Raw genomic sequence first — 15,494 nt, 5'->3', positions numbered from 1 at the left:
GGAGCACTTCCTTAGACTAGGGTGTGAATTGTCTTAGTGGACATTGCTCCTTGGAGGGTTGAGAAGGGGGAGAGAACAAACATGGAAATGTGAAGAGCGGTTCAATGTAGTACCCACCCGTCAGTGACTTGACATGCTGGATTGTTTTGCCAGAGTTCTGGCATACACACACCGATTACATCCGGGATACACTGACAGAAGTGGAAAGAGCAGGAGTGCTTGCAACAGGAAGAGGAGATCAGACAACGAGAATATTTGATATAATTCCATAAGGATACCTCTGTGCCCACACTGGGTAAGACATCTCTATCCACCCCAGGTTACACAATTCTCACTGTGCTCCACACCATGGCAACCCCAATATACACAGGGATAGAGATCAGCATCTCCTAATTAAAAAAAAAAAAAATCACAGCCCCTGCCATTTCACTAAAGGATACTTTTGTACAGCATTAATTGTAACCATCCAGTAAAAACACCTTGGTGTCATTATGACCAAGTCAAAGAAATATCTGCATAATGTGAAGTGGCACATTATCTTTCTACAATAGAAGAAGAGGGGAAGGAAAGAAGTTAGAGGGTCACACATTTGGAAACTAGTAAGTGTTTAATACAATGTATCATCAGTCTGTGGAACTCACTGCTACTAGAAATCAAAACATTTATATGATTATATCAACTGCTATCCTAGACAGAATTAAAAAATGTATCAAGTGTATCAACCTTAATGCTTCAGTATATGCCAACCACTAACAGTTAAGGTGAAGAGAAAGTCCCTCCTGTTCCTCCCATAAATATGTTAGCGCACAGTTATCTATTATGGGGTATTATATACCAGGCAATGTCAGACAAGACTTTGGCTGGGGTGTCAGTTCTTATGTTCCTTTAACAGTTAGTAGTCTATACAGCTGTAGTTGAACAATCCCAATTCCATACAATAGAGAGAGTGGGGTGTGCATACTAGCTATTGCATTACAGCATATAGAACTCCACATTGTTTAGTAATTAAGTGTATGCAACATTTTATTGAAAAAATATGATCCTTCTGTACAGTAAGTATAATTTAATGGGCTTGGTAAAAGACAAGCCTACAAAAAAGCAGCTCCTGCCCTTGTGCAGGTGCAATCCATCGCTGTGTGCAATGCAGCACCTCTATTTCCATGTACTGGATTCTCAGAATCATACAATGATGGGCCGGAGGAATTTAAAATGGGGAAGAACTGCACAGGACTTCTCTTCAATCCGCTGATGGTTTGAAATTGATTTAAGAAACCTCTCTGTGAAACTCCTAGACTATTTGCATCTGTGTTTCCAATGTTTCTAACAAATAAATATAAAAATAAATAGGGACCTGCCTCCTCCACAGAACCATAAGTCTCAGAAGCTACACACTGTTTGTAGCAATCTACATACATAATCAACTATATCAACATAATTTATTTAAATCTATAAATGTATTAAAGTATAAATTCTTATCCAATACTCGAACTGTAGTTCTGGAAACGAACCCACAAAACTGTAGCTTTGTCAGTCAGTTCTTACAACTTCATGTTTTGTTTAGAAAATGCATTATAGCTGAACTTCAAAAGAAACTAGCTGCTATATAATGTAGTCCTATCCCCATAAACAAATATAAAAGCTTTTAAAATCTTGTAACAGTAACTGACTTTCGAGCCCTAACTTTATACACAGTTTCTAAAAACACTGCATGTTAGCACTGTTTTCTAAAAATAGGTTTAGTATTAAAACTACATTCACAAATGCCAGAGTATCAAAGCAGAAGCCGAGTAATATTGTAGATTCATGATTCACTTGTGTTGCCAGTTGGATGGTGTAGTACTGCAATACAAAAGATATGTATGTAGCAACTGGAGCGTCACTTGACAGAAAACCAATGGAATCAGTACTAAGATCTACGGCATAGTGTAAAGGTTGGTGAGAAAAGTCTAGTAGTCATTCAGGAGACTGGGTGGATGATGGAAAGTCTGTGTTTGTTTGAGGGAAGGAGGAGAGAGAGAACCTATTTTCTTCTCCATTTACAACTGGAATGTCCTTTGTCATCAAGAAGGTAAATGTGCGATGGGGCAGAAAGCCATATTAAATCAAGAGTAAATGGTGATGACTTCACGACCACCTCCTCTAACAAGTAATACTCTCTCCAAGCCCTCTGTCAAAACCTCCAGGAATTCCATATCTGTATCAGTGAAGTCAAGGACAAAAGGTATTTTATAACTTAAATGCAGACACTGAGTCACTAGCGTCCTTTTTACTGAACAGTAATACAATAGCAATAAGCCTAATACATTGAGTGCAACTAAAAATCTTGAGCAATTTCTTCAAACAATCCTCCTAGATTTCTTAAAAATAAATTTATTTGTATGTCAGCTGCAACCTTGGGAGATTGAGTTCTTCTAAATAGTATGGGCAAACTTTTTAAAGAACTAGTAGAGTTGTAGAGTTTAAGTTTCTTAGATTGATATAAACATTCCATATTCATGGCTCAATATACTTTGTAAACGTTTATGCTTTGAAACCAAATGAAAGGCCAAATTACATTTTAGCAGTAAATTAATTTATTGCAATTTGACTGAATCTGACAGATCTGCGTTGTCTTTGTGGACCAATATAGCATCAAGCACAAGATGTATGGGATGCCTCAGCCATATTTTGAGTCATGTTTCATCCACATCCTAAATGTTTTTCAAACACTGCTCCCTTCAGAGTGCAAGCTGGGTCTATAACAGGGCAGGAGTGGACAGTTGTCCACCATGAGATTTTAATCTAAGCCAAACTGTAGGGGGAGCTAGGGAAAGCAGAGGGACAGCTGATTCATGGACAGTATACTACCGAGAAATTTCTCCCAAGCTGCATCTATTCCTTAAGCTGTGAGCAATAGGAAGCTATTTTAGTGTCTCACAAAAACTCAACATTTTCCCTGCTTTAGCAACATACCTGAAGCCACAAAACGTCATATATTACCCAAGCCACTTCCTGGGGAGGATGTCCATACTGGCTCCTAGGAACACGCTCTCAACCTCTCTGAAAATGTGAACCTCCCTGGAAGTGCATCTTACGCCTTGTCTTCACTGCCACTTTACAGCACTGCAACTTTCTCACTCAGGGGTGTGAAAAAACACCCCCTGAGCACTGCAAGTTTCAGCACTGTAAAGTGGTAGTGTAGACAGTGCACCAGTGCTGGGAGCTGCGCTCCTACTGCCGGTAGCTACTCCCCTGGTGGGGGTGGGGTTTTTATAGAGCTCTCTCCCAATGCTGGTGCCTCAACTACACAGACACGTTAAAGCAACGCTTTAACGTTGCTAGTGAAGACATACTTTTACTCACCCCTACAGATTCACAGTTGTAAATGTCAGACTGGCTAGATTTCAGTTGTTATGAAATTACAAACCTAGGGCCAAACAGATGATAGATTTGAAGTTACCATGTCAGAAGTAGATCATTTGTTAGTTTAATTATACTAAATGCCTCTTTAGAATCCATTCAGGAAGCGTTAACCCTTTTCCCCCACTCTCCTTCTTGATTTTTGTGTAAAGGAATTCATTCTTAGTAACTGCTTCAGTGTACAATAAGAAAAAGGTAGCTACTATTCCTTGAAAGAGCAAAACATCATTTCCATGTGAAGTAATGTCAGATTGTTTAGCCTTATTCTGCAGGAGGCAAAACTCCTGCTACTGAATTTCCTTACCGTTGACAAAGCTTATGAAGGCAAGCCCATCAGAGAAAATGAAACTAATAAAGGAGTGTAGACAAGACAGGTCAGGTCCTATGACAGGTGACGTTAGCAAAGCATCCTGGGTACAAAACAGGAGAGTGGCAAGAGCAGACGTGACTTTCCCTTAAAAGTATTTACTGTATCTCAACAACCATGATTTACTACTTTCATACACAAATGGAACACTAAGTTACACTTATTTCGGTTTAAATAAATATCTTTAATAGGCAAAGTATAAGAACCTGGTTAGATAGAGAGATGCATATTTTGAGTATCGCCTTGGTTTTCCTTCAAAGGATACAGTTTTCATCACCATCTACGTTCTTTGGAGGGCCAGGCATGTTGAGAAGAACAAGTCTGGCATCATGAGATCTATTTACAATTACTTCATTTAACTTCACTGCTGTGTGCATTCTTCTGACATTTGACTGGTTCCTGTTGAAGAATCACATGTTTACTATTAGAAAAAAACTGTAAAACTGAACTGGAAAAAAAATCACTAGAAAAATACCTTATAATGATCATATCTACGAAATGCTATTTAAAATGTCACCTAATCAAACATGCACATTTTTTCCAGATTTTATTTTAAAGGTACAGAGTTATTTGTACCTCTACATGTTTAGAGTTAATACTATTCCACTAGTTTTTGTGATCTGTGTTCTGAAGGCATCATTTAACTTATTTCCCATTCCACTGCTGTCCTTGGTCTCTCCTAAGCAGCTATTGCCAGATTGCATGAGATAAGAAATTCACCTTAAGATCACCAATACAAATATAAACTCTATTGCACTGAGGGCCTCATCTACTTACTCATTGATGACAATGGTAAGAGTCTCATTGACTTCAAGGGGCTTGGGATCAGGCCCAAACTGAGTAAGACATGGGCTGGAGTGGATGGTTATTGACTATTAAAAGTGGAAAATACCACGGTCATCCACTGTGACCTCAGATTAGAGTTGAGCTGGAATTCTTGAAGTGAGTGTCACAGTCAACGACTTGTAACAACCTAAGGAGCATTCCACCAAACCAGCAGGGCTTTCAAGCAGGGCCTTATGCTCCTACAGCAAGGGATAAATCACTAGTCCTATGCATCCGCCCAAGGGGAATAAGGCACCGCCCCCTTCCTCTCTTGCATGGGCCACCCATGACTTGAGTTTCAGTGCAGAAAGGAAAGCAGGCTCTACAGAGCCATTACTGCTCCCTTGCACAGATGTCTCTGCTCCTGCCAATGGGCCAATCAGCAAAGCCAGCAGGGCAGTTGTGGTACATTGTGCTGAGTGTAAGCCTGGCAGAGTTTACTTCTGGTCCTTGGGTAGCATAACTACATGCGGCCTCTTTCTCAGGGCACATTGCAAAACAATAGCCCAGGTCACGCTGACCAAAAATCCCCCACTCAACACACTAAAGTACAGAAAAAATCCTCAACTCTGAGAATTCCATGTCTCACAGATAACTCCAGAATAGGGTGACAGCAACACCAGCCCACATTTCTAAGAAGTGCACCTGTGTTTTTTGAGCTGCAAAACACTCATATCCTCACAAAAAGCGTCCAGGCTTTATTACACTGAAAATATGATCACATCAGACCAATCCATGCTGAATAAGAACTGGAGAGTCAGGGAGTCATTTTTAGGCAGAAGATGTCTCCTTCCAATAGGAAATTAACTACTACTGTGGTTAATAAGGGCTAAAAAGGGAGAACAAAACAAAAGACAGACAGACAGATGCAGACCTAAAGGAAAAATCAATTATCCTTTGCAACTTGGATAATGATTTCTTTATTACTATTGATGCTTTTCAGTCAAAACCAGATATTTTAGGGAAAGGGATTAGATAAGAACCCATTTTACATGCTACAAATTATGGTAACAGGCCTTACTGAACTCATTTCTTTTCTGGAGGCTTTTTTGTTTTTGAAGTCAGTTTAATTTTAGCTTTTGTCTTGTGATGATTTATGGGGCTGCATGTTCATTGACATTTCGTAAAGGAATAAACTTCCCAAAACATTCAGGAAGTGGCAGATACACTGAGATGACTCATTTACACCACCTTACCAAGAGACAGTGCTGCTGCACAGAACTATTTAGGGGCAAAATTTACAACAGGGCTCAACTTGCCCCATTTGGAATACTTTCCTTGTGATGTCATGCTATGGGCGCAGGTTTTATTGAAAAAGTGAGCACAGCCTCTGCCTCTTCCATGTCAGAAACAGAAAGGTCACCGACAAGGGAGGCAGGACATCATTGTACTACAACAATGGGAGATGACAAAGGAATTGTTATTTTTGTAATCAACTTTTGGAAGAGATCCAAAGAGACAAAAATAAAATTTCAAGGTGACCCTTAAAACTGGCATCTATCCAGAGAGCTGAGAAAATGCCATTAACTGTGGTGTAGGCATATAAGGAATGGTTCACCCAGCCTCCAGGAGAGACGATGAACAGTGTGATTCCTCTGTTATATGAGCAGCCAATGAGAGTTTGGTCTGAGGATGTACAGCTTCTGATTGTGTTGACACCTTTCCCTCTAACTGATGTGTAGACATTTGGGCTGGGGCTGGAGCCCTAGTTCTGGGACCCTGCAAGTGTGGAGGGACCCAGAGCTTGGGCTCCAGCCCAAGCCCGAACATCTATAGAGCAATTTTTAGCCCCGCAGCCCAACCCCTGCAAGCCCAAGTCAGCTGACCCAGTCCAGTCACAGCCATGCCGCAGGGCTTTTACTCCTGTGTTGATGTACCCTTAGGGACAACTACTCTCCCCAGCTGGGCACTAACAATCTGTGAGAGGTTGGGAGGGGAAAGGCAAGAAAGAGGAATCGCACCACTCCCACAAGTTACTGAGCCAGCCCAGAGCCTGCTGCTGCAGCCTATGACCTTCATGTCCTCTCAGCAGTTGGGGTATAAAGGACTGGAGGATCCAATGAGCTGCAGTTCTTCCAGACCAGCACAGCCTGCTACAATCCCCATTTGTGCCCTGTTGTGCAGGAAGCCCTGGTGGACCTGATGTTCCTTTGGGGACAGGATTGGGGGCACGTGTAGACAGAACTGGACTTGAAAAGAATCTCATTTCAAGCTGCTATGCAAGCTATTGCAAACAATGGAGAGTAAAAACATTCAAACGATGGTAAAAGCACTTTGACCGTGTCTTTTGCATATCATATTTAAGCTTGTGAGAAAACTACAAAGAGCTAGAGAAGTTCAAGTCAGCACTGTCCTGAATTTCTGTCCTGTACGACAGGCTGAACTTTGGATTTCCCACCATCTGATATTGTGCCCCAACAATAACACACACCCTTTGATCACCCACACAGCGGTATGCCATTCTTGAAAACACAATTAAATGCTCAAACCTGAAGTTGTTTTTCCCTGAGTCAGTCCTGGTTAGACAGAGTAACTCTTGCAGACTTTGCTTTATGCTATTTCTAAGATACCTATCGCCTTAAGAATTAAGGACCCAATCTTGCACCCTTTAAAGACAATGGCAAGTTTCCCCTCAACTTCAAGCATGCAGGATCAGGCCCATTGTACAGCATCACATGTAGGCTAATAATGTCATTCCTTTTCATCTAGGGAGAATTCTTGATCTTCTCATTCCCATCCACAGAAAAGCATTTTTAAACAATTAGCAAAAAAACTTACAGGTTTTCCCACTCTCTGAAAGCATGAAAGGGAGGTAAGAGTACATCAGTTTAAATTTAAACACAAACACAGAATTTCTATGGCTTTTTAATAGTAAAATATACTAGAATTACCTATACCAATGAATAGGAATTTCAAACACTCAGGAATTCTCACTGAGTTACTTAGCAGTAAGTGATATGATCATCTGCCAATAAACTAGTTCTGGATGGTTCAGATACACACATATTACAGAAGGGATTACAGACAATTCTTCCGTCTTATATGAAGCCACAACTTAAGGGCCAATTCTAAAACTTTGGGGATACTTTTTAGTATTCATAGCCACATCCCACCTTTAATCTTAGGGTGACTAACTCTGCTGACTTTCCACTATTAAAGCCTCTAATGTTTAAATGCAAGAGAGACCTGAGCAGTACTAAATCATTTTTGTTTTAAAAGGAAGTCAAGTTGTTTTGTCATTAGGGATGGCATACAGTGGACAGCAGCACAACCGGACTTTAACCCAAAGTGGTCTGAGATATCGGCCCCAATGAGACTCACGGTTTAATACTGATCAGTTCTCTGAAGTTTTCCACTGCAGTGTTCCGGTTCCGTTTTTCAGAGTCACATTTCTCTTTTGTCCATGTCATCTGAATTTTATCAGGTACTGTCTCCCCCTCATCTTCTTCATCCGAGTACAGGCTTTCCAGCCGTATTATAGAGTGTCTGTCCTTTACCAGCTGGGCCTGAGAAGTGTTTAAATGGCAAGCTGAGTTCTACTTTCACAGGTTAATTTTATCTTTTCTGGATCCCTTTCACCAATTAAATAGCTCTCATTTCATTGTACTCTTCACCTGTGTTCAGGAGAGGAGCCAGAGCAGTACACTAACACAAAGAGCAAAGAGGGTTATGGTGAATATGAGTCAACCAAAATTTGGACCAGTTGGGGTGTCTCTATACAGAGAAAGAGAGAACTTGACATCGTAAGGTAGTATGGAACCTGGCAGCCCAGACTGACCCCAAGCTGATGAAAACTGTTCTGCTCAGATGGAACAGGATGATACAAATTGAACAGCTTTGGTGGCCAAGTGAACTAGTTGCCTTGTTCTACCAGAATCCAAGACATGACATAAACCCACACTAGCAAAACAGGACGTGTCATGAAATGGGACAAACCCAGGATATCGCATGTACCGGAAACTCTTGAGTCTTTCAAGAAACCTCCTGAGACTTACATTCTGAACTAACTGGACACCACATAATCATACAGGGAAATGCACAAAAGGCTTTTTACAGCTTACGTGACCGCCATGCATTCTTTCCTAGGACAAAGCATTTCTAGCATGGCTCCATGGCAAGATGTTAACCAATAGGAATAAACCTAGTTTTCAGACATAGCAACTGAAAAGGCTACACTGAATGTTCGTTTTCTTCAAGATGTGGGAGATGTCTGTATTAATTCATGGAAGTTTTACTATGCTATATGAAGGATATGAAATGGTGCTAGGAACAGTGCTTGGATTCATCCACCTTAGCTTTTTCTATAGTGAATGACATACCTCCCTTTCCCTTTCTGTTTTGGTCAGTCTCATTTGCCTCAGCATCTGAGATCTCTGCTCCATCATTAGGGTCCGCTCATAGGTATAAGCTGAAATATCACTGTTTTGCTGCAGAAATAAGAAAAATATTCTTCTTTGTAATCAAATAACTTACTAGCATTCAAACCTTAAGGAGAAATAGGATCAATCCCTTACCATTTCTACAACTTCCACCTCTGCCTCTATTCGTAGGTGATAAAGGAAAGTAGCCAGGTCCTTCTTCATCTGAATGCTGTTGTCATCCATCTGAGCTACTGTGAAAATTCTCATTTTACACTTTCTCCAGACCTATGGGGGAAAATACAAGTTCTCAAAACATGTGAACCAGCAACTTCTTTTCTACACAAAACAGAACTGTAATAAATATAGCATCCTTGTTTTTCAGCAGAGTTACTGTCCTGGGCTCTGTGGATTTTTTTTTTTAAACACATCCATACTATTGACTTTCCCATCAGAGCAATCAAGCATAGTTTAGGAGCACTGCTGATGCATTGTGTTGACAAACTGAGATGATTATCAAGCATGACTTTAACAAACAGGGTTAATGAGCCATTAATGCAAGGCAGGCCCTAAATTTGTATCCAGCCTCTCTTTTGGCTTAAAGACAACAAAGAAAAGCCATATGAGGCCAGCCCAATGGTCCTATGAACTACAACATAAGAAAAATCCCAGTTAGGTTTCTCACTAGTGAGTCTTGACGTTTTTCACTGCTATGTTTCCCTTGACAAAACCCATGACCTGTTTTTTTGTTTGTTTTTTTGAGGGGGGAGGGGCTACCTCAATAAAACATTATTCATTCACTCTGGTCTGCTGCTGGTGAGACTGCCACAAAATCTTGAAATATTTCATTCTTCTGGGGTGTTTTATGATCTTTATATTCTTTTAAACTTTAAAAGAAACTAAACTTAACACTGATATATTGTATGCCAAGGGTTGTGAGATTAATTTTTTTCTTGTATTCTTGTCATGACAAAACCAATCATAGCCATTACATTGGCTGATAAGTGTCCTGGCCACATCAAGTGACCCCACTGGCCAAAGCTGAAGTGGCTCCAGCAGGCTTACTATCTTTCCATCCAGCCTAAATCCATGATGTAGGGGCCAGCAAGTTACCTGCAGAGGACAAACTGGGAAAAAGTCACCAAAAAACCCAAGGTCAGTGTATTTTAAAATCACAACATTTTGGACACAATGCGCATAAATACTGTCTTATTTTTAAAAGATACTGTACTATTTAAAGACCTTTTCAATCTCCTTATTTTAACCGTCTCTCCTCATGACAGAGAGGTTAGTGGACTCCTTTCACTTAAGGAGACCTAGGTTCCTCCTCTTTGTCTTTAAGAAATAACCACCACACTCTGAGTGCTCAAAATTTCTCAAAATAATCAAATTTGATGAAGAAGACTATGGTTTTCATAATCTGGGGTCATTTCTCAACCAGCTGTACTACCAACACTATTGTGGTCCCTCATCTTCATGATCATATTGACTTTGTTAAATTCAGTTTAATTTCTGGTACTACACCCACTTAATACAAATGAATTCTTTCTTTGCTTAAATAGTACACCATCTTCCGAATTAACACTTGCTTCATAACTTGACAGTGTTCCTCTTTTGCATGCATATAATCCAATTATATTGCAATGAAATACATCTAGTGTCTAAAATTAAGACACTCGTTAGTTCCTATAGCCCTTGTGAACATGGTATCCATAAGCAGTCTGCTGAGTCCTTTATGATACACATCTTATTAAATTTACATAGCTATCAACAGAAGACTGAGCAAGTCTCGAACACAGCTCCAGGAACTCTGCCTTTTCAATGTAGTACCTTTCATTTTTTTTAAAGGTAAAGATTTGTGTGTTTGTATGACCATTCCTGCTATGATCACGTAGGAAATATACATTCTGCTAATACAAGAATGCATTGTACATGAGCAGAATGTACATGTGGGTCAAAAACCATTTTTTATAAATATATAATACAAGAAAAAACTTATTGGGAGAACAGTATGAGGATCTTCACTTATTCTTAGCTCACTGTTCCACACCATACTCTGATGCATACAAAGCAGTCGGCAGACAAATTTGTTCTCTAGCTCTTTTCATCCTTACTTTATGCTGTTTCAGTAGAAAAGGAAGCAACATCAACATGCCTCCATCATGCACAATCCACCACACATCAATGTTGCCTTCGTTGTAACGCTCATGGTTGCTGGGATAGAAAGACACGTTTTTGGGCACCAACAGAGCCAGATGGGCAGCAGTTGTACAACGCACAGTGTCTGCGGGGAAGGGGAAGAAAGCAAACAGTCACTTTTCTATGGTACTGTAAGAGAAAATGATAGTGGAAAAGGCTATTCAGTGAGCAAGTGCCACTTACCTATAAAATCGCCGCTCACATTAAATATATGTATTTACTCCTTTTGTGTAACTGTGCAACTGTAAAGGCTTTTTAATTGAAAAAATTATAGTGTTTATTAAAAACCATTTGAAATGGCCTATAGACACATATACCTGTCAATGAGTGCCATTATTTTACATTTTACTTTTTTTGTTAATATTCATGCAAATAGTGGGAAAGTGATGCTGAACTTGCAGAATAAATCTGTTCAATCAAAAATATAGTGTGTGTAGAGTAGTACACAGAACTTGATTCTGGGTGTCTAACCACATGACATATCACAACTAACCTATAAATGTTTTCCAGGCTCTTGCATCTTCACTTTGTCTCCAGCCATACGGCCATCCCAAAACCACAGTGTTGTGTTTCATGCCACCTAGTCCACAGGACTGTATCAAGTGGGCAATTCCTTCTCGAACCTTGGTGGCTACAACTACTTGACAAAATCCTTTCACTTTCTCAATTTCAATCATGTTCTTAATAGTCTGGAAGATAGGCAAGGGAAAGAAGTTCTCCATTAAAATGAACTCAGGTCCTCTATATCAACTGATTATACTTCTTATGCATGTTCATACTGTAATCTACATATACTCATCAGGGGCAAAAGTTTACTGCCCTATTTTGAGTAATGAACGACAGGAGAATCATATGTAGTAGAAGGCTTCATATGCTATAAGCCGTTATAACAAGGCTGCAAGATATAAAGAGAACAATAATTTCATCCTTAGCAAAGATGTTATCCCAGAGATATATGAATTAGCTTTCCATTTTTAAAGTACTGTCTCCCACCTCTTCAAGAGCTGCTGGGGGGGCAGGGGTGCTGGGAATGTCACGGTATGCTGTGACTATGCAGATGTAAATGATTAAGCATTAGGAAGGGTGAAAAGGACTTTATAAGTCTTCTACCACTACATCGAAGAAGCAAAATACAGCAAATGTGATGGGTTCAGAATAGCTACTGTGATGTTCAGAAAATTACAGAACACATCATCCTTTACGTGAATCAGTCAACATCATGAAACATTAGTTCTCTCAGTTTGGTGACAATGTGTCCTGTTAAATGAGTTAGAGATGTATACACATAAGATCTAGAACATAATGCAGCAACCATGACTGCACTTAGGCATGTCTTTAAGCACTTTGGGCAACAGGCATACAGTATGCTTGTGTTTAAGAGCTTTGTTTTACTGGGGCCTGCTTTATTTTCCACAAAATTTAATAAAAATTCACTACAATTGTGTAAAATCATTATTATATGTCAATATTTAAAGCACGCACCTGTTCAGCAGCTTGGGCCTCTCCATAACTCTCCAGGAAATTCCCTTGGATCACTGTCCCTATGATAGTCAAACCTTTGCCAGCTTTCAGCTGAGAAGCAAATGTTAACAGCCTCGGATACTTCACGTGCAAATCTTCATCTAATTTCAGAAGCACCAGCAATTGAGGCCTAGAGGAAAAGAAAAAGCAGTCTGGGTTATTCTTATAAAACTTTTTAAAAAATGTTTGCCTCACTAATTATCTTAATTATGCTTTATCATTAACACTGATACCCCAACAGTGAAGTACTGTCTCTGTACCATATGCCCAGAAGTGCACTACTTGATATTTTATTTCTTTAGACAAAGCAAGTTTGGAATACTGTCTGGAGAGTCTTCTTCCATGTGGTTTTGAAGAAAGGATTTTACTAGTCTGAGTGGTCTGCATTAGCATTTTACTTACAGAAACTGATTTTCAAGAATCTGCCCAACACAAAATATATTGCATACTCCATTTATGCAATAACGCTACCTTCTAGGTCTATATGGATATTATGTACCAAACACGTGGGATTAAGATTACATTCCAAATAGACAAATGAATTTTACTTTCTTCTGACATGTGAGATACATGCAACTTCAGTCTGACATCATCAATATTTGCAAAAAGAAAAGGAGTACTTGTGGCACCTTAGAGACTAACCAATTTATTTGAGCATAAGCTTTCGTGAGCTACAGATCGCTTCATCTGATGCATAAAGATGAAGTGAGTTGTAGCTCACGAAAGCTTATGCTCAAATAAATTGGTTAGTCTCTAAGGTGCCACAAGTACTCCTTTTCTTTTTGCGAATACAGACTAACACGGCTGCTACTCTGAAACCCATCAACATTTGGATTTTCTTTCCCAACATTCAGCTATGAGTAACGGAATACCATGATGTATAGGATTTTGTTTGTATTATTTAAGGTAGACTTCTACTCCTCTCAGTAGCTGGAGGAGTGCTCAATATCCCTATACAGCAGTGCTAGTTAGCAACATAACAGAAGCTAGATTGAGCTATGCACTTCAGAGGTGAAAGTCATGGAACAGTACAAGCTTACCTTTCAGTTAATGAGGATTTCTCAGCCCCCTAAGCATTACTATTTTCCAGCAGCTGCACGTAGAACTCAGCTCTCTCAGAGCAAAATGCATGTTGCTCATGTAACCTGGCTTCATGCAGCAGAAGTGCAGAGGCTAGAGGGAGAAATCCTTGGCCACTATTCCAGTTTTAAAGATGGAGCCACATCAGCAACCTCTGTGCCACTACTGCAGGTTATTAGGCCACTGCATCCCTGGAATCGCACATCTTGTGTGTCATTCCCCAACTCCACTTTCTGAACTAGCCTACACTGGGCCTGAATCGAGACACCATCCACATCCCAGACAAGACAGGCTGCTGCTCTGTCTCTGCCGGGCACCCCCAGTGTAGTTAATGTAGCATGGAATATCTTACATGGGCTGCATGCATTTCACACTAAGTGTGCGGGACTTACTCATGTGCTTTGATTCCCATTAAAAGACTGAGTTCTTAAACTTCTTTTGTATTTTAAGATAGCAAAGCTCCTGTCCAGTGTCAAGCTAGATTACTTACATGTAAATTGTGGGCATTGTTTTGAACCCTGCACATGCAACCTGAAGCTCAGCAAAATCTGCATTTTGCACATCCAAAATGCCTACCTCCAGTTCTTGGTGTGGGGAGGACCTTCTTCCAGTCTTAGCAAGGCATATCTGGCAGCACTGAGTGACAGACCCCGAATACCATCGCCCCATTCCTTCTCTGCACTGCAAAGAAATCACATATTTTAGTGAATACATGATTTGAGATCTGCTGATGAAAAGCGGTATATATGAGCTAGGTAGTATTATTTCAGCAGTGTTTATCTTCCTTGCTCTTGCATGGAAGTCACAATTACTTTACAACAAATTTACGGATGTGCTTCACAACCTAATGTACTCACAGGGATGAACTGCAAGATGTATTTCAAGCAAACACATCAGGCAGAGAATCATAGAACTGGAAGGGACTTCAAGAGGTCATCTAGTCCAGTCCCCTGCACTTAAGGCAGGACTAAGTATTATCTAGACCATCCCTGACAGGTGTTTGTCCAACCTGCTCTTAAAAATCCTCAATGATAGAGATTCATTCCACAACCTCCCTAGGCAATTTATTCCAGTGGTTAACCACTCTGACAGGAAGTTTTTCCTAATGTCCAACCTAAACCGCCCTTGCTGCAATTTAAGCCTATTGCTTCTTGTCCTATCCTCAAAGGTTAAGAAGAACAATTTTTCTCCCTCCTCCTTGTAACAACTTTTTATGTACTTGAAAACTGTTATCATGTCCCCTCTCAGTCTTCTCTTCTTCAGACTAAACAAAAGCAATTTTTTCATTCTTCCCTCATAGGTCATGTTTTCTAGACCTTTAATCATTTTTGTTGCTCTTCTCTGGACTTTCTCCAATTTGTCCACATCTTTCCTGAAATGTGGCGCCCAGAACTGGACACAATACTCCAGCTGAGGCCTAATTAGCACGGAGTAGAGCGGAAGAATTACTTCTCGTGTCTTGCTTACAATACTGCTAATACATCCCAGAATGATGTTTGCTTTTTTTGCAACAGCGTTACCCTGTTGACTCATATTTAGCTTGTGATCCACTATGTTCCCCAGATCCCTTTCCACAGTACTCCTTCCTAGGCAGTCGTTTCCCATTTTGTATGTGTGAAACTGATTGCTCCTTCCTAAATGGAGTACTTTGCAAATTATAAATCACTCCTGTCTGTGGTTGAGATTTCCTTGGAACATCATCATGCATGAACCACACCATGTGCTTCACCATCTGATTTGTGAAG

At 40.1% G+C, this 15,494-nt stretch overlaps 1 protein-coding gene across 5 annotated transcripts in view; it reads right to left on the bottom strand.

Annotated features, from left to right (window-relative positions):
• Nucleotides 1-588: 588 nt before the first annotated feature.
• The window catches only part of SLC12A4 (solute carrier family 12 member 4), a 75,469-nt gene continuing 60,563 nt past the window's right edge, over nucleotides 589-15,494 (bottom strand). For 4 of the 5 annotated variants that reach the window (XM_048816505.2, XM_048816508.2, XM_075118347.1 and 1 more), the window contains exons 16-25: nucleotides 14,326-14,430; nucleotides 12,631-12,799; nucleotides 11,642-11,837; nucleotides 11,064-11,233; nucleotides 9,106-9,237; nucleotides 8,911-9,018; nucleotides 7,913-8,097; nucleotides 7,370-7,384; nucleotides 4,032-4,165; nucleotides 589-2,194 (exon numbers count right to left, since the gene is read on the bottom strand). In XM_048816505.2, the coding sequence (XP_048672462.1) occupies nucleotides 2,103-2,194; nucleotides 4,032-4,165; nucleotides 7,370-7,384; nucleotides 7,913-8,097; nucleotides 8,911-9,018; nucleotides 9,106-9,237; nucleotides 11,064-11,233; nucleotides 11,642-11,837; nucleotides 12,631-12,799; nucleotides 14,326-14,430 (1,306 nt within the window). In that variant the 3' untranslated portion in view covers nucleotides 589-2,102. The remainder of the gene's footprint in view (nucleotides 2,195-4,031; nucleotides 4,166-7,369; nucleotides 7,385-7,912; nucleotides 8,098-8,910; nucleotides 9,019-9,105; nucleotides 9,238-11,063; nucleotides 11,234-11,641; nucleotides 11,838-12,630; nucleotides 12,800-14,325; nucleotides 14,431-15,494) is intronic. The other variant, XM_048816506.2, reaches the window with a different exon arrangement.

The sequence above is a fragment of the Caretta caretta genome, chromosome 12 (genome assembly GCF_965140235.1).
Source record: "Caretta caretta isolate rCarCar2 chromosome 12, rCarCar1.hap1, whole genome shotgun sequence".
NCBI classification, from domain to species: domain Eukaryota; kingdom Metazoa; phylum Chordata; order Testudines; family Cheloniidae; genus Caretta; species Caretta caretta.
The sequence above is the reverse complement of the archived record's forward strand: the minus strand, read 5'-3'. Positions and strand labels throughout refer to the sequence as shown.